At 38.5% G+C, this 24,978-nt stretch overlaps 1 protein-coding gene across 1 annotated transcript in view; it reads right to left on the reverse strand.

Annotated features, from left to right (window-relative positions):
- LOC113184155 (kinesin-like protein KIF28P) overlaps nucleotides 1-24,978 on the reverse strand; it is an 86,074-nt gene that overhangs the window by 51,940 nt on the left and 9,156 nt on the right. The window contains exon 2 of the mRNA XM_077802937.1: nucleotides 11,811-12,005. Coding sequence (XP_077659063.1) covers nucleotides 11,811-12,005 — 195 coding nt within the window. The remainder of the gene's footprint in view (nucleotides 1-11,810; nucleotides 12,006-24,978) is intronic.

Raw genomic sequence — 24,978 nt, forward strand, 5'->3', positions numbered from 1 at the left:
TCTCCCTCTCATCCAATGCCAAAAATAAAACAGGAAGTAAGAATAATATGCTACATTTATTAATATTTTTACTAGAAAAAAATTCATATAACTTTTATTTCTGAGAAATATGTACATATCAGCTTGGTGTGATTTTCATAAGGACAATAGACAATAATCAGTTTTCCTATAATATTTGTTTTTCATAAGAAAGAAATTGAAAAGTCAGTGGAGCTTCAGGCCTGAAGAATTTGATCTATAGTTTACCAGAAGGCTGTGACCATGCTTTTACCAGAAAAATATATTTTTATAATGGCTGTCTACTTTAGCCAAATCTTGGATCACTAAACCTAGTAACTGGTTTTGCTGTATTTCCTTCTCAGCACTACATTTCTAATTTCTTCCCATCCACCATTGATAATCAAATATAGGAAATATCGTCTTACACTACATTTCATTGTGTTAGTCAGTTTTCTACCAATGCAACAAAATACCTGAGATAATCAATTTATAAGAAGGAAATGTTTGTTTTGCTCACAGTTTCAGACCATGGTTGGTTGGCATAATTACTTTGGGCTCATGGCAGAAGTACATGGCAGGGGAGGCCTGTTCACTTCATGGCAGCCAAGAAGCAAACAGGGAGAGGAAGGTGTTAGAGTTCCAATATCCCCTTAAGCACACACCCTCTATGTCCCAACTTCCTTTCACTAAGTCCCACCTCTGAAGGTTCCACCACCTCCCAAGAGCTCCACAGGCTGGGGACCAAGCCTCCAACACTTGGTCCTTTGCAGATCATTTCCAATAGACACATGAAACAAAAATTCTACAATATTTTAGTAGGTGCTCAACAAAAACTCACTTTGGGATAGGAGAAGTTGACAGGTTTCCTTATAGTACAATTCTTAAAGTCTTTTGAAACTAATTAGTTAATATTCACTGAGTCATCCATTTTAAGTATACCATTTGATGAATTTTAACATATGTAGTGGGCCATGTGACCATCACTACAATCAAGATATTTTGTTTCATTTTAATCTCTCCAAGAAATCCCCTTGTGTTACTCTGCAGCCAGGTCCCTCCTCCCACCAGAGGCCACTGACCACTACTAATTTACTTTTATATATATAAATTTATATATATAATTTATATGTTTATATATAATTTATATATATAATTTAATATATATAATTTATATATATACTTTAATATATATATATATAATTTCCATAGAAGTGGAGTTGTATAGTATACAGTCTCATGTATTTGATTTCTTTCATTTAGTATGTTGCTTTTGAGATTCATCCATATTGTTGCATGTAATCAGTGTTTCCTTTTTATTGCTGAATTGTATTCTACTTTATAAATACATCATGACCTTATTCATTCACAAGTTGGTGGAAATTTGAGTTGTTTCCAGTTTGTAATCATTATATATAAAGCTGCCATGGACATTTGCATACAGTTATATGTGAGGAAATATTTTTTTTCTCCTAGGATTGTATGATTAAGTGTATGCTTAAATTTGGAAACACCTTATTTTCCAAAATAACTAAACAATTTTGCATGTCCATGAACACTGTATGAGTGTTCCAGGTGTTCCACATGCATGTCAACACTTAGTATTGTCGGTTTTTAATTTTTGTCATTCTCTTGGACGTATACTACTACTTTATGAGTATTAGTTTGCATTTCCTTAAGGAATAATGAAGTGGAATATTTTGAGACCCTATTTCAAAATAAAATTTAAAAAGGTTCTAGGAATGTAGCTCAGTGGTAGAACACTTGCTTAGCATGTGCAAGCCCTGGGTTCAATCCCCAGAGCAAAACAATAAAAATAAAAAACATTACACTAGAGTAATTTACTGTCTAGATTTGGGTAAATTCATTCTATGATGTTTGCACAATAAAAAAAATCACCTAATGACATTTGTTTATAGTATATCCCTGTTGTTAAGCAATGCATTACTATGATTTGTTATGGCAGCCCTAGCAAACTAATACAGGTGACAAGGTACTTTTCAACAAATAGCACCAAAGATCCTGGATATTCATATGGTGGGCCAAAGTAAAATTATTTCTTCATACTTTATAAAATCAGCTTAAAATGGATCATACACCTCACTGTTAGAGTTAAAATTATAAAACCTCTATAGAAAAAAAAAGAGAAAAATTATTGTGAACCTAGAACTGGCAAAAATGCCTAAGGGTGCAAAAAATAAAGAAAAGTTTTGTTAAGTAAGCCTTTTTTTTTTTTTTAAGAGAGAAAGAGAGAGAGAGAGAATTTTTTAATTTTTTTTTTTTTTTTTAGTTTTTGGTGGACACAACATCTTTGTTTGTATGTGGTGCTGAGGATTGAACCCGGGCCAGGCGAGCGCGCTACCTCTTGAGCCACATCCCTAGCCCCTTAAATAAGCCTTTGTTATGAAAACAATAAATTAAAAGGCAAGCCACCAAGAAAGAAAATATTTGCAAAACAAATATCTAATAAAGTATCTAAAATATATAATAAATTCTTATAACTTTATTTAAAAAGAAAAATAAATCAAGGTGTCCTCTTTCATTTCTGATCTTCATTCTTTGTATATTTTTGGAAAATTTGGTTAGATATTTATCAATTGATCTTTTTGTACCAAATTTCTATTTCACTGATTTTTCCTATATTGTTTTACATTGCATTTATTATTGCTTTTATCTTTCTTACTTCTGTACTTATTTTGTGTTTAATTTATTGTTTTTCCCCCTAAGTTCTTAGGTGGAAGCTTACAATATTAATTTTAAGATCTTCTCCTCTAATGAAAGTTTTAATGCTATCCAATTTCTTCAAAGTTCTGTTTTAGATGCATCCGATACATTGTGACAGAAGTTCTGGTTTTCATTCTGCTTAAGATGTTTTCTGATTTCTATCCTAGCTTGATTTGTGATACTATAACAGACCATCACAGACTGGGTAAGTTTTAATGAACAGACATATATTGACTCACAATTCTAGAGGTTGGGAAGTCCAAGGTCATGGCCCAGCATCTGGCAAAAGCCTTCTTGATGCATTATCTTATGGTGGAAAGTGAGAGAGGACAAGAGCAAGAGAGAGGAAAAGTAGTTCCTCATGTTACCTATCCATTAGTGCATTTGGCAAATTGGTTATGTTTGTGGATCTGCAAAACCTGTTTCAGATGCTTGAAAATATTAAAAATGAGTTGGCTTCTTCTTACTGTGCTGGAAAAAGACAAGGCTTTAAACTTGTCAAATCGTAATTTGGACCTAAGAATGGGGTATTATTGAGAGTTCATATTACCAATTATCACTAACTGGCCATTTTTGTATACTGTATTTTCATTTGTGGAAAATTTTTTGCTACTTCTGTGGCTGCTCTCACTTTGTATTTTCTCAAGTAATTATGGATATGTACAGTGTCGGGAACAGGCATTATTACATACTAAAAGTACATAAGGACTCATAAATGCTGACTCTGTAAATGTATAAAGGATGTTTAAGTATACCATTGCACATTCAGGAATGTTTGCATTTGCCTCTAAGTAGAAGGAAAACAGGTGTCCATGCTTTGCAATGGCCAATGAATCACTAATGCTTTATTTTCCAGGCAAACATTAGAGAATGTAAACCAGACAAATTTATTTACTATTTTAAGAAAACTACCGACTAGCAGAAGATTGTTTTTTGTAAACAGTATGTCTGAATCTATGATCATTTGAAGAACTATAAATTCTTCTTAGAAAAATTAAAATGCCTGCCAAAAATAATTGTAAATTTGCTTATATTCTATCACATTCAGATGTCTTGGTGGCGACCAATATCAGTGAAGTAGAGAGACCCACATACTTTATAGATCCAAACATCCTTTATGTAGGTAACCATAAAAAATAAGAGCCTTCATGCATTGGTGATGGTGTCTGAAAACACTGGTATTTTAAGAGTCTTTCCCAGGGTAACTTAATGTTTTCTTAATAAACAGTGTTTCAGCTACACATTCCTTCTAAATAAATTATCTTCCTTTTCAAAAAGTACTCCTATGAAAGAAATTTTAGCAATTTCTCATTAACTGATTCTATATTAAGCATTCAGATTTTGATCTCTATGAAGTCAATGCTGTGCCATGAAACAATTTTTTTCAAGTCCCCATTAGTGATAATGCTTTTTCCCCCCTCTACTGAAGGTCAAAAGATAGGAAACAAATCTTCTTTTTTTTTGCTTGTATATGTGTAATGTATGATATAAAAATATTCATATTGGCAATTTTAGTTACACATACTGGTGTGGCTGTAATTTAACATAATTGACTGTTTTCTCTGAGTAAAGTAGGCACGGATCACAGTGTCTACTAAGAGGTAATTCACTTATTCCCTTCCAATAATCCTTATATTCTAAATTTTCACATTTGGGAAATAACAGGAGGGGAATATAATTAAATTGGGAGATAATGGTGTAACTTCTCACCTTGGAAGGCATTTTTCCAGACTCAGAGAAGAAATAATTCCTCTTCCATTTTCTATTGGTGACTTGAAAATTGAAGTTTTAGTTAAGAAATAAATTAACCTTCAGGAATTTGTATAGTACTATCTATGCAGCATTGTTATAGTCTGATAATTTCTCTCTTTTGAATATTATTTCCTAATGCTTTGAACAAAATTTTGTTAAAAATATTTTTTCATTTAATATACAGTTAACAGTTAATGAATATTTCATTATATTAAAAATGGAAGTTACAAAAGATTAAAAAATGATAAATTCTGAAAACAAAGAGAGAAGAAAGTGAGTGGAGCTTCCCTTAGTAAGGAACCTACTTTCACAATAATGACAATATTCCATTAGGCTTTGCCCTCATGACCAATCATTTCTTAAAATTCCAACTTACTTGGGGCTGGGGATAGAGCTCAGTTGGTAGAGTGCTTCCCTCGCATGCACAAGGTTCAGTCCCCTGAACCACCAAAAAAAAAAAAAAAAAAAAAAAAAGTTCTCACCTCTCAACACTCAGGACTGGGGAGAACATTGTCAACACGTGATTTGGGGCAGCACATTTAACCCACAGAAATTTTCCTTATGATTTCTTTCTTGAACTATGGATAGAAGATTTATCATTTCCCAAGTCATTGTGAATTTTCCAAATGTATTTCTGTTACTTCTTTCGGGAGATAGGTTACCAGGAATTAAACTCAGGGGCACTCGACCACTGAGCTACATCCCCAGTCCTATTTTGTATTTTATTTTCAGACAGGGGTCTCACTGAGTTGCTTAGCTCCTCCTTGTTGCTGAGGCTGGCTTTGAACTTGCAATCCTCCTGCCTCAGCCTCCCAAGCAGCTGGGATTACAGGCGTGTGCCACCGCTCCCAGCTCTAGTTTAATTCTATTGTGGTCAGAAAATATATTTGTGTGACTTCAGTCATCTTTTATTGAGACCAGTTTTATGATCTGGAATATGACGTGTTGTGATCAATGTTGCATATGTGCTTAAAGAGTGTGTATGATTGGGTACAGTGACACACACCTGTAACCCCAGTAATTTGGGAGGCTGAGGCAGGAGGATCTCTAGTTATAGTCCTCAGGAACTTAGTGAGATCCTGTCTCAAAATAAAAATGAAAAGGGCTGGACATGTAGCTCCGTGGTAAAGCACCCCTAGGTTCAATCCCCAGTTCAGAAAGGAAGGAAGAAGGAAAAGGAAGAAGGTGGGAGAAGGAAAGAATGTGTGCTGCTGTGAAGGGGTGTGGCAGGAGGTCTGTAATCATCAAATAGGTTCACAGTGTTGTTCCAGTCCTCTCTAATTTTACTGATTTGGGGTTTTTAAAAAATCAATTACTAGGATAGGAGTATGAAATCACCAAACACCATCATAGGTTTGTCTATTCCTCTTTCCACTTTCAGGGTTTTTGGTTTCATGAACTTTGAAGTTCAGTTATTGGGTGCCCACCCATGAGAGTAATTATGTCTTCTTAAAGAGACGGTTCCTTTATCATCATGAAACATTTTTGTTCTGCAGTCCATTTTGTGTGGTGTAAATGTAGCGTCTCCTTTTTTTCTTTCTTTCTTTTCTTTACTTTCTTTTTTTTTTTTTTTTAAGAAAAAGGAAAAAGAAGTTTTGTTGCTTTGCTAGCAAAGGAGAAACACAGGGGTCTCCTATGCCAAAGGCTGTGGTTCTCGCTGCCAGGAGAAACAGAAGGCCTTTCAAGAAGGGATTCGAAGGCCATATTCCTGCTATGCCATGGCAGGAGTCATGAATCATTTGTAGTCTTGAGAGAGCCATTTCTCAGACCTGCAGACGACAGCCCTGAAGCCCAGATTCCCTCACTCCTGTGGCCCATGAGTCAAAGGATAGATAAATTAGGATGAAAAGAAGGTTCATCTTCCTTCTCCCACAGCTGAGAAATGGAGAAGAGGAAGGAAAAAAAGAATGTTTTCAAATAAGCCAGTGGCAGACAGCAAGTGTTATATTCAAAGCACGAAGGGGACCCTGTTACGTATCTATATTTCTTGTGGGACAATTCCCAGTAGTCAAGTTATAGAATCGACCTAGGTGCCAAATTATGGATTAATGAATGAAGAAAATGTGATACACACACACACACACACACACACACACACACACAATGGAGTATTATGCAGTCATAAAGAACAAAATCATGTCATTTGCAGGAACATAGATGGAACTGGAAATCATACAAAAGCCAGGGGGCTGGAGCTGGAGCTCAGTGGCAGAGCACTGGATTCAGTCATTAGCACCACATAAAAATAAACACACAAAATGAAGGCATGTTGTCCATCTACAAATTTAAAAAAAAAAAATTTAAAGCCAGACTCAGAAAATAAGAATTGCAGGGTTTCTCTCATATGTGAATCCTCTCGTCTATATTTCCATGCCAACAGAACTACTGTAGTGTCCTGGGAGAAGACAGGTTTCTGAAGAAGGGTCCAAGTCATTCCCATAGGACCAGCAGGGTTCCTGGTATATGTGACAGAAAAGCATTTCAGCCTGCTGCAGGCAAAGGGTAAACAGGATTATTTAGGAAAGTTGATACATATCAAGAGAGGTTGGGGGCGATCACAAGACAGACACTTCTGCTATAAAACAAGGAAGAGGTATTCAAGGGAGAAAGTGGGCCACGCCCCGAGGGAGAGAGCCTCATTTTGTGTTTCTTAGTGTTTGCATGGTATGTATCTCTTTCTTTCTTTATTATTTAAATCAGGTTTCTTGCAGGCAGATATTATTAGATCCTGCTTTTTCTATCTGATCTAACAACTCTTGCCTCCTAATTGGCATGTTTGGACTATTTATTTTTATTGTAATAATTTAGACGGTTGGCGTTAAATCTACTGTCTTGATATCTGTATTCTACTCACCCCATATTCTCTCCCCACCCCACTCTTTTCCTACCATGCTTTGGATTGAGAGTGTTTCATAATTATATTTTCCAACAGTTGACTCATTAGTGTTAGGGTCTGCAAACAAGTCAGGATGGCGCCTGGCATTTTGCCAGAGGGAGTAGTTTGTGAAATAACGCCCGTGAGCCATTAAGTGTGGAGATTCCTTATTGGTTGACTGCTGTATCTAGTTTATGTTAATTAAGATAAGCTGTGTGGAATGTATATATACCCCTCCTGTCCTGCAATAAACGGCTCCCACTCCTGCTATATCAACCTACACAAGTTGCTCATCACCCCCGGGTTATTTTGCTGCAGCCGGACTTCGGCACATTAGTTAGTTATATTTCTGTTTTATTTTATATATATATACACATACATACACTTATACACACACTCACACCACACACACACACACACACACACACACACGTTTGGTTGTAGAGGGACACATACTTTTGTTTATTTTTGTTTTTATGTGGTGCTGAGGATCACACCCAGTGCCTTACACGTGCCAGGAACGCGCTCTACCTCTGAGCCACAACCCCAGCCCCTGTTTTATTTTTTATTGATCACTCTAGGGCAGCAGATCTGAAGGAATATCCTGGGATGTATGAGATCCTCTCAAGGGTTTGTGAATTGAGATTTTTATTATCATATTCATGTTGGCATTCTCTCACAAGTGTAGAGTGGAGGGTATAGTGGAACTTTCCAGGGGCTGCATGGCATGTGGTGTTGTAGGAGATTACATGTAAGATGGAGAATCCAGCTGTCTTTTATGAAGCCAAGCATTATAGAGATTTGGAAAAATGTAAAGCAATGCTGCCTTCTTCTGTATTGTTTTGGATTAAAAAAATATTTTTCATGAAAATGTTATTTTATACATTATTATATTAACTAATAATGGAATTTTTATGTTTTGATTAATAGATATTTAAAAAATTTTTTCTCCACATAGTCCCATCCTAGGGCCATCGTCACAAAGTGGCTCAACTGGGTGGCTTAAAACATCAAAATTTATTCTCTCAAGTTCTGGAAGCTAGCCAGGCACAGTGGCATATGCCTGTAATCCCAGCAGCTCAGGAAGCTGAGACAGGAGGATCATGAGTTTGAAGCCAGCCTCAGCAAAAGTGAAGTACAAAGTAACTCAGTGAAACCCTGTCTCTAAATAAAATACAAAATAGGGCTGGGGATGTGGCTCAGTGGTGGAGTGTCCTGAGTTCAATCCCCGGTACTTCCCGCACCGGAAAAATATTCTGGAAGCTGAAACTCTGAAATCCAGATGTTGGGAGGGTTGATTCCTTCTAGATTGTCTTAGAGAGGAGCTGTTCCAAGCCTCCCCCATGGGTTTTGGTGGAGCCTTTGCCATTCCTGTGCCTGCAGCTGTGTCATGCCAATCCCTGTCTTCACTTGGTCCTCTGTTTATGTGCCTGAGTCACCCACTTGTCCTTTTAAGGACACAGTCATTTAGGATTAAGAGCCTACCATACTGGGTATGTCCTCATCTTAATTACATCTGCACTGACCCTGTTTCCCAATAAGGTCACATTCTGAGGTTCTGAAGAGACATGGCTTCTGTGAGATGACATTCAACCCAGATGCTATAAATGGTGATAGATATAACCCACAAAGAGAAAGGCCTTTTGGGAGTCCTAAAACATTTTAAAAATGTAAAAAAGAATCATGAATCAAAATGTTTGAGACCCAGTGCTCTAGGGTCACGATCTATTTCTTCAACTTAAAATATCCCAGCTTCAGATACTATATCACTTCACATATAGGGTAAAATCTCAAAATAATATACTCTACTACCTCTCATTTTTGGGTGTATTTGTCATAGCTGATTTCTATATGTGTTATTAACCCCATTGCTATTATTTTGTGTTGACAGTTAATTGGTTGGTTGATTGACTGATCAATTGTAGTACCTGAGATCGAACCCAGGGATGCTCTACCACTGAGCTATATCCATGGCCTTTTTTATTTTTCAATTTGAGACAGGGTCTTTCTAACTTGCTGAGGCTAGGCTCGAACTTGCAATCCTCCTGCTTCAGTCTCCTGAGCAGCTGGGATTACAAGTATGCACCACCACAGTCAGCTGTCAGTTGTCTTTTAAATAAATTAAAAATTAGAAAAAAACATAATTTTGTTGAGTATAGAATCCTAGGTTCAGACTTGTTCGTTTGTTTGTTTCCATACTTGAAGATGTCACTCTACTGATTTCTGGCTTGCCTAATTCTGATGATATAGCTGCTGCCATTCTTCCTGTTTCTCTTTTTTCTCTTGTTGTTTTTAAGATTTCTCTCTTTATCACTGGATTATGGCAATTTAATTAAAATAGAACTCATTATGACTTTCTACCTACTTATTCTACTTAGGACTCATTAAGCTTCGTGGATCTGTGGTTTATAGCTTCCATCAAATTTGGAAAAACTTCAGTTATCATTTTTTGGGGGGCAGGAGTATCAGGGATTGAACTCAGGGGCACTCAACCACTGAGCCACATCCCCAGCTCTATTTTGTATTTTTTTTCCTTTTTTTTTATTGGTTGTTCAAAACATTACAAAGCTCTTGACATATCATATTTCATACATTTGATTCAAGTGAGTTATGAACTCCCATTTTTACCCCGTATACAGATTGCAGAATCATATCGGTTACACATCCACATTTTTACATATTGCCATACTAGTGACTGTTGTATTCTGCTATCTTTCCTATCCCCCACCCCTCTATTTTGTATTTTAATATAGGGTCTCAATGAGTTGCTTAGCACCTTGCTTTTGCTGAGGCTGGCTTTGAACTCACAATCCTCATGCCTTGGCCTCCCAAGCGGCTGGGATTACAGGTGTCGCCATGGCACCAGGCTCCTCTCAGGTTTTGACCTGTTAATCCATCATTCTCTTTTTAGGCTCTTCGATGCATTTAGTAATATTAAATTTTTTTAATCAAATATTTTTAATTTTTTTCACTGGGAGGTGATCCAAAGGGGGAAAAAACTTACATGGTCTTTGCAAACACTGAAAATTTTACAGTAAACTAAAATATGAATATGGCAAAAAATAAAAATAGCACAACATGGGATGTAGAATGAAAGCTTTTTCCTCCACACACAAGACCCATGAGTCTCTCATATAAGGTAACTACTATTGTCTGAACTTTTTCTTCCAAAGCATTTAGTTGTGTTTCCTGAATGTAAAATATAGGTGCTTTTTGGGGGTTGGGGGGGGTTGGGGATTGGACCTAGAAGTGCTAAACCAATGAGCCACATTCCCAGCCCTTTTGTTTTGTTTGTTTGCTTGTTTGTTTGGGGTGAGGGGGGTGTACTGGGGATTGAACTCGAGCACTCCACCACTGAGCCACATCCCCAGCCCTATTTTGTATTTTATTTAGAGACAGGGTCTCACTGAGTTACTTTGCGCTTCACTTTCACTGAGGCTGGCTTTGAACTTTCAACCCTCCTGTGTCAGCCTCCTGAGCTGCTGGGATTTCAGGCGTGCACCACCGTGCCTGGCTTAATGTCTTTGTTTTTTCTCCTCTGTTGTCTTTGAGTTTAATAGAGACCCCTTATTCTTAGAGTCTGAGCTTTGCAGTTGTTTTGTTGTAATACTTTCTAATTTTTATAAATGGGGTTTTGAACTTCTGCTAATGTAATGATAAGGTTTGGAGGGAAGGGCCCTCCTTCCTTAGGTAATTCCAGTTACAGTATGCTTGAAATAGTCCCCACAGGTTGCCAAGGCTCTGTTCCTTTTCCCTTCCCTCACTTTTTCTGAAGCATTCCTCAGAATGTGTCTTGCAAACTCAGCCCAAAAATACTTTTAATAACCCGCCACCATATCCTCTGTCCAGAAAAAAAAAACCTTTCCTTTGTACCCTATTATATCCCATATTCCATATATATATATATATATATATATTCTTATCACAGATCTTGAAACATTAGAATGCATTTATTTGCCTTCTCCACAAATGAATCTGTGAGCATCTTTAGGACAGAACAGTGTGTAGCACTCGGGAGGCTGGGGCAGGAAGATTGTGAGTTCAAAGCCAGTCTCAGCAATTAGGGAGGCCCTGTCTCAAAATAAATAAATAAATAAAATAAATAGGGCTAGAGATGTGACTTATTTGTTAAACTGAGTGCCTTACAAGTTTCCCTTATTTTGCTTAGCTCAGAAAGGCAAAATGTAATTTTTTTTCGAATTATATCAATATATTAGCAAGTTAACAGATTTGAATGTCTAAAAAATATTTAGGCAATAGCGCATTTCTAGGCCCTCATGTTCATCTTACAATAAAAAGAATAAAGTTTAAAATAAAATCTTACACAGAATCATTTATTTATGCTTTCATAAAAATTATTGTAGTGCTCACAGTCTAACCGTACACCAGAAAACAAAACGAAGCGAAACATGTTCTTTTAAAAAAACCCTTCTACCATTGAAATTGTCTTAAAGGAGTTTACCTGGCCTGCAAATTTACTTGTAGGATCAGCTGAAATAAGGACACCATCTTTATCCTTTTGAAATCCACTGTGAGACCAATATGCCAGGTCAAAAGTGAACGTCTTCACATGTTCTGGGTTCTTAGGGTCTTGGACAGTGAGGGTGGTCCTGGAATGCATGGAAACCACACATTTGCTCCCAAAGTTCTTCTCTCTCTATAATCAAAGTACAAATTCACAATCAATGATAAGTTTTCTTTGTTATCCAAGTTAATCATTTTGTAAGTCTTTATATCTAGCAGGAAAATAAACCAGGAACTTACCATTCCTTTCTTTTTTCTCTGTGTTATTCTTAGCAGCTGTTATGACAAACAGTTGTTCCGTACTCCCTCCAAATTTTCAAAAGGCGTGTGTCTAGTTATATTAATGTTCTGAGAATAGTTGGATCTTTAACACCTAACTACACAAATAGCAATAACTATAGCATTGGAGAGATCAACTTCTAACACAGTTCAATTAAAACTAATAAAAAAATTAACATGTAAAAAAACTACCATTTAAAGTCTTTGGAAATGGTCCTATGGGTGAACAATAAATGAATGAACATGCATTCTCAATAAAATCTACCAAAATTCATGTTTTAGTCAGCTTTGGTGTCCCTGTGGCCTAAGACCTGATGAGAACAATTTTAGAAGAGGAAAGTTTGATTCCTCATTTCCAAGAGCTTCTGAACCACATGGTCAGGTTAGTCATAGTGAAGGGCCCCCCTCCTGGTACCCATTTCTGTTTTAGTCAGCTTTTTTGCCACCGTGATCAAAAGACCTGACACTAACTGCCTTAGAGGATGGAAAAGTTTATTTGGCTCACAGTTGCAGAGGTCTCTGTCCATAAATGACCAACTCACTGTGAGGTGGAAGTATGTGACAAGAGAGGAAAGCAGCTCAGGACATGGCAACAAGGGAGCAAAGAGACCAAGTTCTGCTCACCAAGGACAAAATATATATATCCAAAGGTATACCCCTCCCCCACCATGTCCCACCTCCTCTAGTCACACCCTACCTGCCCACAATCACCGCCCAGTTAATCCATTCAAGTGGATTAATGCCATGATTAGGTTAAGGCTCTCATAACCCAATCATTTAACCTCTAAACCTTCTTACGTTGTCTAACACATGAGCTTCTGGAGGACAAGTTATATCTAAACCATAACAATTCAGTACGAAATGAAAGTCAGTGGTATTTGAAGCAAGACATTTTACTCCTCCCGCTGCCCATTTAGCAAGATGGAGCCTCCATGCTAGACTATTATACCCCCAAACACAAGACTGCCTCTGCTCCAGATCCCAGTTGGATCTATTTCTTCCCAGGAAAATCAGAATATCAGCATTTCTCATTCTGTCTCCATCTTCCTGTTGCTGAGGTTAAGTCCTGGGTTAGATTGGGGAAGGGGGGGGGGCTTCCTCTTCTGCCCAGCTCCTACTCATAGGAAAGAGGCTCTACTTTAGCTATAGCTATAGATTATGGGAGTCCTGACACCCTTGTTTCCAATCCTGAGATCATGGTTCCATACCAGGGGGAACAAGCTAAGAGGAGCTCAAATTGCTGTTCTGTCTCCACAGAATGCTCAGCCTCTGGAGCTGGGTGTTACTACGAAGCAATTCTCTATTTCCCACAGAGCCCTGCTTGGAGATTTTTTGCCTGGGAGAATAAACAGGCCGTAAATCCCATGATGGCTAACATTTCTTCCCCAAATAACTTTTGTGAGGTAAGGAAGCTTGGAGAAATTCAACCTTAGGGATGCTCTCGAGAGTACTAGAGGTTGGGATGAAAGACACAAAGAAAGAAAATTGTATGCCCTCTAGTGTCCAGGGGAGAACTGAGGAAGAGAATAGCTGGAAAGTTCCCTTCTGAGGGCCAGAAAACATATCTCACACTGTTCTCAGAAACGGTTCCTTCAAAGGCATCAGAATTTGGTTAGTTTGTAAAGCAATGTGTGTCCTAGGGCACTGTTGAAAACAATAGTTAATAGTGAAGTTTAACAGTTGGGCATGCATATTGTCCCTGCAAAATGGGACAGTGAAACACCATGTCCCTGAATACCCCCCCCCTCTCTGTTCTCCAAAACCTAGCCAAACTAAGGGAACAGTGAGAACAAGCCCGAGCCAGAAAGTCCATTTACAGATTCTGTTGGAGGACACTGGCCTCCTCTATGCATGCTGGGAACTAGGGCAAGTTAGTGTCATCTGTAGAAAGTGACTGTCTTGCATGTACTCCAGGACAGTTGTTCCTTGGGATGCTGGTCATACAAGCTTAACTAAACAAGACGATGCAGATGACATCACTGCTTCTGCAGCCTAAGATGAAATTCCTCTCTGAGTGGGGATTGGTGTGGGTCTGAAGGTACCATGAAAAGGATATGTGTCACTCATCTAACCAGCTGCCACGGTGCAAATACTGTGAGGGAAAGGAGGCATCACTTATCGAGGTACCATGAGAGACGGAAGTACTGTCAGCCTGAACTGAACTCTTCCTGGAGCAGTCACTGAGAGGAAGAGCCCTACCCAAAGCATTGTTATCCCAAGGTAACTGGGGTATACCCCAAACTGTGTCTTCCCAGGGCAAAATGGCTGGCAGAGTTGGAGAGGGGTTAATAGACTCTTCACTGAAAGAATCCAGTCAGTGACTAAAACCCATAAATAAGCAAATAAAAATAACAAGCTGCTGGGCATGGCGATGAATGCCTGTAATACCACTGGCTTGGGAGGCTGAAGCAGGAGGATTGGGAGTTCAAAGCCAGCCTCACCGTAGCTGAGGCATTAAGCTAAATAAAATACAAAATAGGGCTGGGGATGTGGCTCAGTGGTCAGGTGCCCCTGAGTTCAATCCCTGGTATGCCCCCCAAAAAAAGCCATAGAGAGGAGGGAGGAGACTCTGGGTATCAGAGTAGTTACAATATAATATCTAAAATTTTCAGTTTCAAAAAACATTGAGGTGCGCAAGGTAATAGGAGAGTATAGCCCACACACTGGGAGAAAATAAACAACAAAAACTGTATTTGAGGGCAGTGGTTGTGGCTCAGGGGTAGAGTACTTGCCTAGCATGTGTGAGGCACTGGGTTCCTTCCTCAACACCAAATAAAATAAAGGTATTTTGTCCATCTATAACTAAAAATATATTTTTTTAAAAAAAACTATATTTGAGGCTGGGTATCGTGGTGCATGCCTGTAATCCCAGCTGCTCAGGATGCTGAGGCAGGAGGATCATGAGTTCAAAGCCAGCCTCAATAACTTTGCAAGGCCCTAAGAAACTCAGTAAGGCTCGGTCTCTAAATAAAATATTAAAGAAGGCTGGGGATGTGGCTCAGTGGTTAAGCACCCCTGGGTTCAGTCCCTGGTACCAAAAAAAAAAAAAAAACCCAACAACAACAACAACAAAAAAACGATTACCCCAACTAATTCTCATATACCTGTTAGGTAGAACTTGAAACAAACAATGCCATATCCTCCATCATAGAACAGGAGTTACCTCACAGTCACTCTGACTCAGCCTGACCTTAAACTCCAAACCACACTCCATCATCAGGCGAAGAAAAGAAATCATTACCTGGGACTGGAATCCTGAAAACACCTGGTTCAACATGGAAGAGTGACCAGCTCAAAAAATGGCAGTGACAACAAAAGGCCCCTTCACTGACAATCCCCCAGCAATAGACTTTGATAAACCCAGCCTAATTCCCTCTTAAGATTGGGAGCCATCTCGTCAAAAGTTATAAAAGGTTCATTTCTCTTTTCTGTAAAATATTAGGATTTCTAATTGGCCTGGGGATATTTCTATGTTTTAAACTTGCCTGGAATGCCTGCCCTGGCCTTGAACTCACCCATGCCTGGCTTTCCCTGACCAGATAACAACCCTCTCTGAAACCTCAGTGGTGTCTCATAAATTCTGGTGTTGGGATCCGAATTTACTCCCTAACTTGAAACGTTGAGCCACTTAGATCATTAACCTACTATCTGCTTTTGTATTATGCTTGTCAAAATCCTATTAGCTGTAAGTTCTCAAGACACCCCCCCAACCCTGGCCTTTTGCAACTTTTTAAGCTATAAAAATCTCTTCCTTGGGGAGCTGGGGCTGCTGGTCTCTAGCCCATGTTAGGGGAGTCAGCCACTGATCAGCTTCTCTTGTGTACACAAAATACAAGCTTGCTTTAATTTGTTTAAAATTGGAATTGGTCGTCTTTTCTTTACATCATGGTTTAACAACCACAAATGCAAAACGTCCCCCATTTCCTCAGACCCCAGGCTATAAGTGGAAGACAAGTCTCAGTCTCCAGTGGGCCCCTTTCTGCAGGTTTTTCCTGAGTAAACCTGTGTTGCTGTTGAGCTTCTCTCCTCTCTCTTGATTTCCTTCATTCAGTTCTTTCCTTATATTTGGTGCCAAAACCTGGGCCTGGTGTTTGAGGTTCCCACCATGGGTGGCCCTCTGGGCTTCTCTTGACCTCAACCCAGACGTACTTTCTCTCTTTCTACCACCTCACCCTCTTGCAGCTCCAGTAAGGACCACTCCCATTGATGGACTTCTCATCCACCACTGGCCATCACCAATTTGGTGAGTGACCCCCTCTTGGATTCCTGAAATCTCTGCCACAGTTTCTCTCTGCAGATACTGTTCCTCTGACAAATACCAGTATTGAGTGAGAGAAACCCCCAAACCACTGGGTGGCAATGACTTGCTTTCTTTGGGGACACCCATTGGTTGCCTGTTGACCTTAGAGAAACCAAATTCTTGTGGGGATGCCTCTTGATTTTGGCTTTTCTCTCTGTCAGAGTCTTTGAGGACCCTTCTCAATCCATTTTGTCCAGCATGGGCCAGACCCCATCCTAACCTCCATGAGACACCCCCTTAGGGTGCCCTCCCAAACGTATTCAGGCCCTGGGTCTCCAAGATACAGTCAAACCTGAAAGATGAAGACTGTAGAATACGGCTTGGCCTAATACAAGCTGGACAGTAACAGTCACTGGCAGAGGTTTTCAAAATGGCAGAATAGAGGAGGTCGTTTTCCTTGGATGCTCCGTGGAGTGAAACCAAGAAAGCAGACAGGCAACTTCTCAGCAAGGTGGGTGAACAAAAAATAGTGGGGGCAATTTCCTGGAATTTAAAACTGGACATTCAAAGCAGATCTGGGACTCAGGAGGTTGGAAACACCAACCAGAGTGGTTCTCCCTGTGAGCAAAGGGAGAGATAAGGGAATTAAAGGAACCTACATTTTTGGGAAGCCCAAGGCAGGTCTGGGTATGGATCATTTAGAGATCAAGGACACTGCCTGGCAAACCTGAAAGACTTGCTGCATGATATTCAATATACATGTGTGGGGAAAGAAGCCACCATCTCTCCAGGCAGTGTACAGAGGACAAAGGAAGGAACCATTTTGCAGCACTGTGTGTGGGGTCAGCGGCTGAGGGGGCTGATTCCTGGCAATCCTGAGGTTCAAAATACAGGCCCAGTAAACACACACTGCTTGACATAGAGTGTGCTTAACTGACCAAGAGAAAATCAAATGCAGAGAGAGGTTTCCACAAGGGAAACTGGTCATGGAACCCCACCCAGTTCTACCCCTCCCTCTCCAATTTGATCACTTGCAGGACCTGCTGGGAGAGGTGCATCTGGCCTGGAACTCAGAAGGGTGGGGTGGGAGAGATTGTTTGAAGACTGAACCTGAGACCAGGACATGTGGGGTCAGCAGATGATGTAGAAGGCTAAGAATTTGGTCCCCCCACCACATAAGTGGACCCCAGAGATCTCCCCTGGGTTGGCTGAAAGCCTGGATCAGCAAGTACTGTTTGCTGGAGGTGCTCTGATTTAAAATGTCCAGACCAATTGGCCTTCAGGAAAGAGCTTGTGGCCCACCTAAGCCTGAACCCTAAATTCCTCCAGGAATTTTGCATATGGAATTACCTCTCTCACTCCAGAAATCCAGAGGGTAGAGCTTCACTCCAGACAACACCACCTAAAGCTGCTAAGAAGAAGAACTGAGAACCTTTTGAACTCCAATGGAAAAAATTTTTTAACTTTTCATCAAGATCTTTTTTTTTAAATTTTAATTCTTTTTCTCTTTTTCATTGTGACCTTAATGGTACATGGACATTTATATACATTCATATTTGTTTTTTTCTCATTTCTAGCATTTTTGAAGCCAGTTGTTTTTCATGGTTTAGTTTTTTGTGAATTAGGATTAGTTTATTTTAATTTTGTTTTGTATTCTTTTATTTTTAATTTTTTAAAATTTTTACTTTATACCTGTATTTTTTTCTCCTACCTGTTTCCTTTTCTTCTGCTAACAGCCAGTCTCTATTGTTCTTTCATTCTTCCTTTTTTTATTTCTTCTTCCCTCCTCCCTCATAATCTCACACCCTATATCACTTCTGTTCTCTCCCTGTCCACCATCTGAAATTATAAACCCTTTTGCAAATTTGCCATTTTTATTGTAGGCAATAACTGATTGTATCATTTCTGTTTATAGTAATAATTGACATTGTAGACATCATAATAGGAACTTCTTGGTTTAATGCTCCATATTGTTCGCACTGGTTGTTATTATTTGTCTCCCCCTAAACAGTGCGGTACTGGAAATCTTCAGGGACACTATAAGTCCACAGGGTAAAAACTGTACTGCCTCGGATCATACTGTTAGATGGGTAGACACACAAACAACATGAAGAAGCCACAACATAAAAAAGCAAGGGAACAAATTGTCCCAAACAAACCAAAATACTCCAATAACAGAATCCATTGACAACACCGTGGAAAGAAATGTCAGAGAAGGAGTTTAGAATGTACATAGTTAAATTGATCTGTGAAGTAAAGGTTGATGTAAGAGAGCAAATACAGGTAGCAAAAGATCACTTTAATAAAGAGATAGGAGATTCTGGGAGAGCAAAAAAAAAAAAAAAAAAGCAAACAGAGATCCTTGAAATGAAGGAAACAATAAACCAAAGTAAAAATTCAATAGAAAGCATCATCAACAGACTAGACCACTTGAAAGACAGAACCTCAGGCAATAGAGACAAAATATATGATCTTGAAAATAGAGTTGACCACAGAGAGAAAATGTTAAGAAACCATGGACAGAACTTCCAAGAACTATGAGATAACATGAAAGACCAAATTTAAGATTTATCAGAATAGAAGAAGGTATGGAGATACAAACCAAAGGAATGCACAATCTTTTTAATGAAATTCCAGACCTAAAGAATGAAATGGAAAATCAAGAGGTTTACAGTACCCCCACTGTACAAATTACAACAGACTCACCTCAAGTCACATTATAATAAAAATGCCTAACATACAGAATAAGGATAGAATTTTAAAGGCTTTGAGAGAAAAATATCAGATTACATATAGGGGAAACCAATTCAGATCTCAGTTGATTTCTCAATGCAGACCCTCAGAGCTGGGAGGTCCTGGAATAATATACACGAAACTCTGAAAGAAAATGGATGCCAAAAATAAAAAATAAAAAAATGGATGCCAACCAAGAATCCCATATCCAGCAAAATTAAGCTTTAGATTTGAAGATGAAAAAAAAAAAACCTTCCATGATAAACAAAAGTTAAAAGAATTTGCAACTGGAAAGCCTGCTCTACAGAACATTCTCAACAATATATCCCATGAAGACAAAATGAAAAAAAAAAAAACAGTGAAAACCAGCAAAGGGAGGAACCACACTAAAGGAATAGTCAATCAAAGGAGAAACTAACTCAAATTAAAAACTAGACAGAAACCTAAATGAACAGAAATACAAACCATATCTTAAAAATAACCTTGGACATTAATGGCCTAAATTCATCAATCAAAAGACACAGACTGATAGATTGGATTTAAAAAAAGACCCAACAATATGCTGCCTCCAAGAGACTCACTTCATAGGCAAAGACATGCACAGACTGAAGGTGAAAGGATGGGAGAAAAAAATAATTACTCATGTGGATCATGAAAACAGGGGTTTCTATCCTCATATCAGATAAAGTGGACTTTAAGTCAATCAGAAGGGACAAAGAAGTCCATTTCATGGTACTTGAGGGAATTATACAGCAACAAGGCATAATAATAATAAATATTTATGCCCCAAACAATGAAATGTCAATGTACATCAAACAACCCCTTCTCAATTTCAAGAATCAAATATAACACAACCCAATAATACTGGCTAACTTTAACATACCTCTGTCACCCCTGGATAGATCCTCCAAACAAAAACTAAATAAACTAAAGAAGTAAAAAATAAAATTGATAATTTAGACTTAACAGACATATATAGAATGTTTCATCCATCAATGACTGAATACACTTTATTCTCAGCAGCCTTCTCCAATATAGGCCATGCTATGTAATCTATCACATATGTTGGCACACAATTGTAATTTTACCTTAATACCTTTTTAGCATCTGTAGGGTTATATTGATAGCTCTCTTTCCATTGATATTAATTTTTGTTTTCTTGCTTTTATCTTGATTAGAGTTGTTTATTTTTCTATCAAAATTTACTTGTATTATTTCAGTTGTATCCCATATATTTCTCTCTTCTTATTTTTTCCTTCCTACTATATAATTTGAAAATAATTTCACTGTTATTCTAGCTTTTTTTGAGTCAAAGTACTTTAAGTTATAAATGTTCATCTGAGTACTGTTTCATCTCAGAGATCCTGATAGATTAAACTTTTATTATCATTTTTTATTATCACTTAGCTCAAAGCACTATTTACTTTTCTCGTGCTTTTCTCCTTGGCCTCTGAGATATTTATAAGTGTACCATTTAATTTTGAAATAGTTGACATGTGGGGATGCGGTTATAGATATCTTAAGGTGATTGATTTCTAATGTAATAAATTATGCAGAAAACAGTCTGCATGATTTCAAATTTTTTAAAAAAGTAATGGAAATGCTTTTTATATTGATTATATTGGTTTCATACATGTCAAAACTAATGAAACTGCATGTTTCAAAATATGTGCATTTTATTGTACTTCAATTTTATTTCAATAAAGCTATGGGAAAAAAATTAAAACAGTCACGGGCCTGAAAATGGCATGACTTCCAAATTCTCCAAGATCTTGAAAACCACAATGGCAAATGGTCTAAGGTTCCCCATGTCCAGGCCTCTGCTCCAGGCCTGTACCTCTGCTCCAGACTTTCTCTCTACCAAAACTGCTCAACTTTTCACCTTCTTCTCCTCAATAAAAAAACATTCCTCCCTCTTCAAGAGCTCTGCTTTCTTTCTATTACTTTAACAAATTCTGTAACTTTGCGCTCTCTCTCTCTCTCTCTCTCTCTCTCTCTCTCTCTCTCTCTCTCTTCATTTTTCAAATTCACAAGACAAAGAACCTACCCATCCACCCTCTGTGTTACATTTAAGGGGGCCCATCTGGGATCTACAGAAGGGTGAGTAATACAGACAAGGGACCTCTCATTTCTCATCTGTGCTCTTTCTTAGTGGACAAACTGTCTTTACACCAGGCACCTGTCAGCCAGTTAAAAATGTCTAGTGCAGCTGCTAGTCTTAAGACTCAGGTGCCTGCTGGGGCAGGCAGGAACGGTCTGCTTTTGCTTAGGCATTGAGAATGTGGGTCTTGGCTTGCTTCAGTTTCTTTTCTGTGGGAGAGAATTCATGCATGGGACAGAGAAAGGCTTGAGACAATTGAAGGCAGAACACTGGGTGACGCCCTGGTGCTGCAGTTCTCATATCCAGAGTCTGACCTTGATAGCCCTCAGGGGTATCAAATATCAACCACTATCTGTCTTTCTGTTCCTGACTGGCTTGGCCAATGGTAAAGGATGCCCTCACCTGACGAATCTTGAATCCTGAGATGAAGTCAGTCTGATCTGAGGTCTTCGGAAAAAAAGTGACCCAGAGTATGAACCAAGCAGTCTCTCCCCTTTCACTCAGAAATGCCTCTTCCACATGAACACTCTGGTGCTCAGTCTACTCCCAGCGACTCTGTATGTCCTACTGACACTCAATTCTTTTACCTTCTTTCTCTCAAATATCTACATGGAGACTTTAGGGACCTCCAAGGTTTCAAACACTTTCTGAGACCACCTTATAGCCCAGAACCCACCAAACTATTCATACTATCTAATTCTAAACTAGTTCAATTTGCCTATTGTGGCTTGCTTGATTCTTCCCAAGGAAACCACAGTAAAGGCTCTGGGTCATGATTCCTCCTTTGCTCTTTATGTCTGACACTTGGCATGGCATGACCACTTTTGAAGGCTAGAGGACTATAAAGTAGTTGTGCCTGTCACTTTATCATCCCTGATTAAAATAAATCCTGAGTATATTTTGAAATAATGATTGAATGTAATATATAATATCAATAGAATAAAAAGCAAAAGTCACCTATCATCTTAATAGATGAATTTGTCAAAGTCCAATACCCTTTCATGACATAAATGCTCAACAAACTAGAACAAAATGAACTTTCCTCAATCTGATAAAAGGTATCAATGAAAAATTCACACTAACTTCATGCAAAATTGCCAAGACTAAATGTTACTCATTTACAGATAAGGAACAAGAAAGGATTTTTATTCTTTGTTCCATCCTGTGGTATGGGTGATTTAACTACCTCCCAACCCTTTTAATTTTTTGTTATGAGACAGGGTCTTGGTAAGTTGCTGAGGCTGGCCTCAAACTTGCGATTCTCCTCCCTCAGCCTTCCAAGCTGCTGGGATTATAGACATGTGCCACTGTACCTAGCAAGGAATTTTATTCTTGACTTTTCAACATTATACTATAGATGCTAGCCAGGGCAATTAGATAATAAAAAGAAACGAAAGTCCTCCAGATAAGAAAGGAAGAAATAAACTGTGTATATAGAAGGCATAATCTCATAGATAGAAAATCCTAAGGAATCCACTTAAAAAAACTGTTTAAATTAATAAATGAATTCAGTAAGGCTTCATGACATAAGATGAATATACAAAAATCAACTATAAAAAGAAAACAATAATAATGTCTTATTTCATACACAAAAAAATCAACTGTATTTCTAAACAATCTAAAAATTAAATTGAGAAAACATTTCCATTTCCACAATCATCAAAAGAAAATACTTAGGAATAAGTTTAACGAAAGAAGTGTAAAACATTACATTCTGAAAACTACAAAGCATTGTTGGAAGAAATTTATGCTCTACAAACTGGAAAAAACCAACATTGGTATGTTCATGGATCAGAAGACTTAACATTGTAAATAATACTCACCAAACTGATGTACAGATTCATTATAATTCCTATCAGAACTCCAACTGGTAACTTTGTAAAAATTGACAAGATGATTATAAAATAATGTGGAATTGTGAAGGATCAAGAATAGCTAACACAATATTGAACAGAAGAAAAAGAATTCACATTTTCTGATGTCACAGCTTACTGCCAATCAACAGTGATTAAGGCAGTAATGGCTCAAGGGTAGGTATGCAGGCTCATGTCATAAGGCTAGGGATGTGGCTTGGTGGTAAAGTGCTTGCTTAGTATGTGTGAGGTACTGGGTTTGGTAAACAGCACTGAAAACAACAACAACAACAACAACCTCAACAACAATAACAATTAATAATGTAATTCAATTGAGAATTATGGGGAGTTGGCTTGACACAACCACAGCCATCTTGAGACATAATGGCTATGATTGCCCTTGAGTAATCCTAATTGGTTTTTACTACAAAGTTTCCTAGCATACTGTAAATAAACAAAACTATTAAAGTGATGTGTGGAGATTAATGACCAGGTCTGGTGCTATTGGGGCCAGGAATGTGCCTGCCATCTTTGACATTAGCTCAAAATAAACTGGTTATATCTCATTCTTCCCAGCTTGGATGAAGTCACTTTGGTCAGGAGCTACTTCATAGCTCCCTTTCTTAGACCTAAATTGAAGGGCACCCTGGTCTTGCTACTACCCTGGATCAGTAAATTTCATCTTGTGCAATCCTGGATCTATCTTCTTTCTTTGGTCTCCCAGTGAGACAGAACTTGCGGACAGTTCTCATGCATTGGGATTAGATTTTTCTGGAAAAATTGGCAAACCAGAAGGAGACTAAGGAAATGGTCAAGGGAAAGGAAGTTGGTGGGAAGTCTCAGGTAGGCCATCTAATTCTATGTAGGAAGGAGTGGTCTTTATGATAGATGCTTGCTGAGAAAATGGAAGATCAAGATCCAAGCTAGATACCCTAGCTTGGGCAGGTGGGAGGAGAACTATGTTAGCTATCATCTTGCAATCAGAATGGGATGAAAAAATTGGAATGCCTGGGAAGAAAGAAGTGAAGAAGGACCTGAGGTTCAAATGATAGAGGGTGGAACCCCTACCCCCCAATCCACAAGTCTTGCTTTTCTTTTTTTTTTTATTTTTTTTAATATTTATTTTTTAGTTCTCGGCGGACACAACATCTTTGTTGGTATGTGGTGCTGAGGATCCAACCCGGGCCGCACGCATGCCAGGCGAGCGCGCTACCGCCTGAGCCACATCCCCAGCCCCAAGTCTTGCGTTTCTATTTGGCTAACCAAATAGCCCGCATCAGCAACCATCCACTGGCAGTGGCAAGATGTCACCTTTCCTTTGCAAGTGGGATAAGTGACATTCAATACACTGCTGCTCCAAACCCAGGGATCCACCCCTAATGATAAAAAGTGGGAGTGGGAGGAATCCATCCTGTTATTTATCTTTTTTTTTTTTTTTTTTGGTACAGGCATATTGAACTGAACTCAGGGACACTCAACCACTGACCCACATCCCCAGCCCTATTTAATATTTTATTTAGAGACAGAGTCTCACCGAGTTGCTTAGCACCTTGCTTTTGCTGAGGCTGGCTTTAAACTTGCAATCCTCCTGCCTCAGCTTCCCAAGCCACTGGAATTACAGGCATGTGTCACTGCACCACGCCCTTTTAATTTTTTATTTTGGGACAGGGTCTTGATAAATTCCTTAGGGCCTTGCTAAGTTGCTGAGGCTGGCTTTGAACTTTTCGTCATTAGGAGTGGGGCCAAGTTTTTCCCCAGAGTGAGGGATTATAGTGACACCCCCTCCTCCACAGAAAATATCAACTAAACTTCTCCAGAAATCTTCACCCTAATTGATTTTGGGACTATCAGCAAAAGTCTCTACAAAAGAGTTCAATGTAGGTAAACTTCCTATTTTCCT

This window comes from Urocitellus parryii, chromosome 9, assembly GCF_045843805.1.
Source record: "Urocitellus parryii isolate mUroPar1 chromosome 9, mUroPar1.hap1, whole genome shotgun sequence".
Classification (NCBI taxonomy): Eukaryota; Metazoa; Chordata; class Mammalia; order Rodentia; family Sciuridae; genus Urocitellus; species Urocitellus parryii.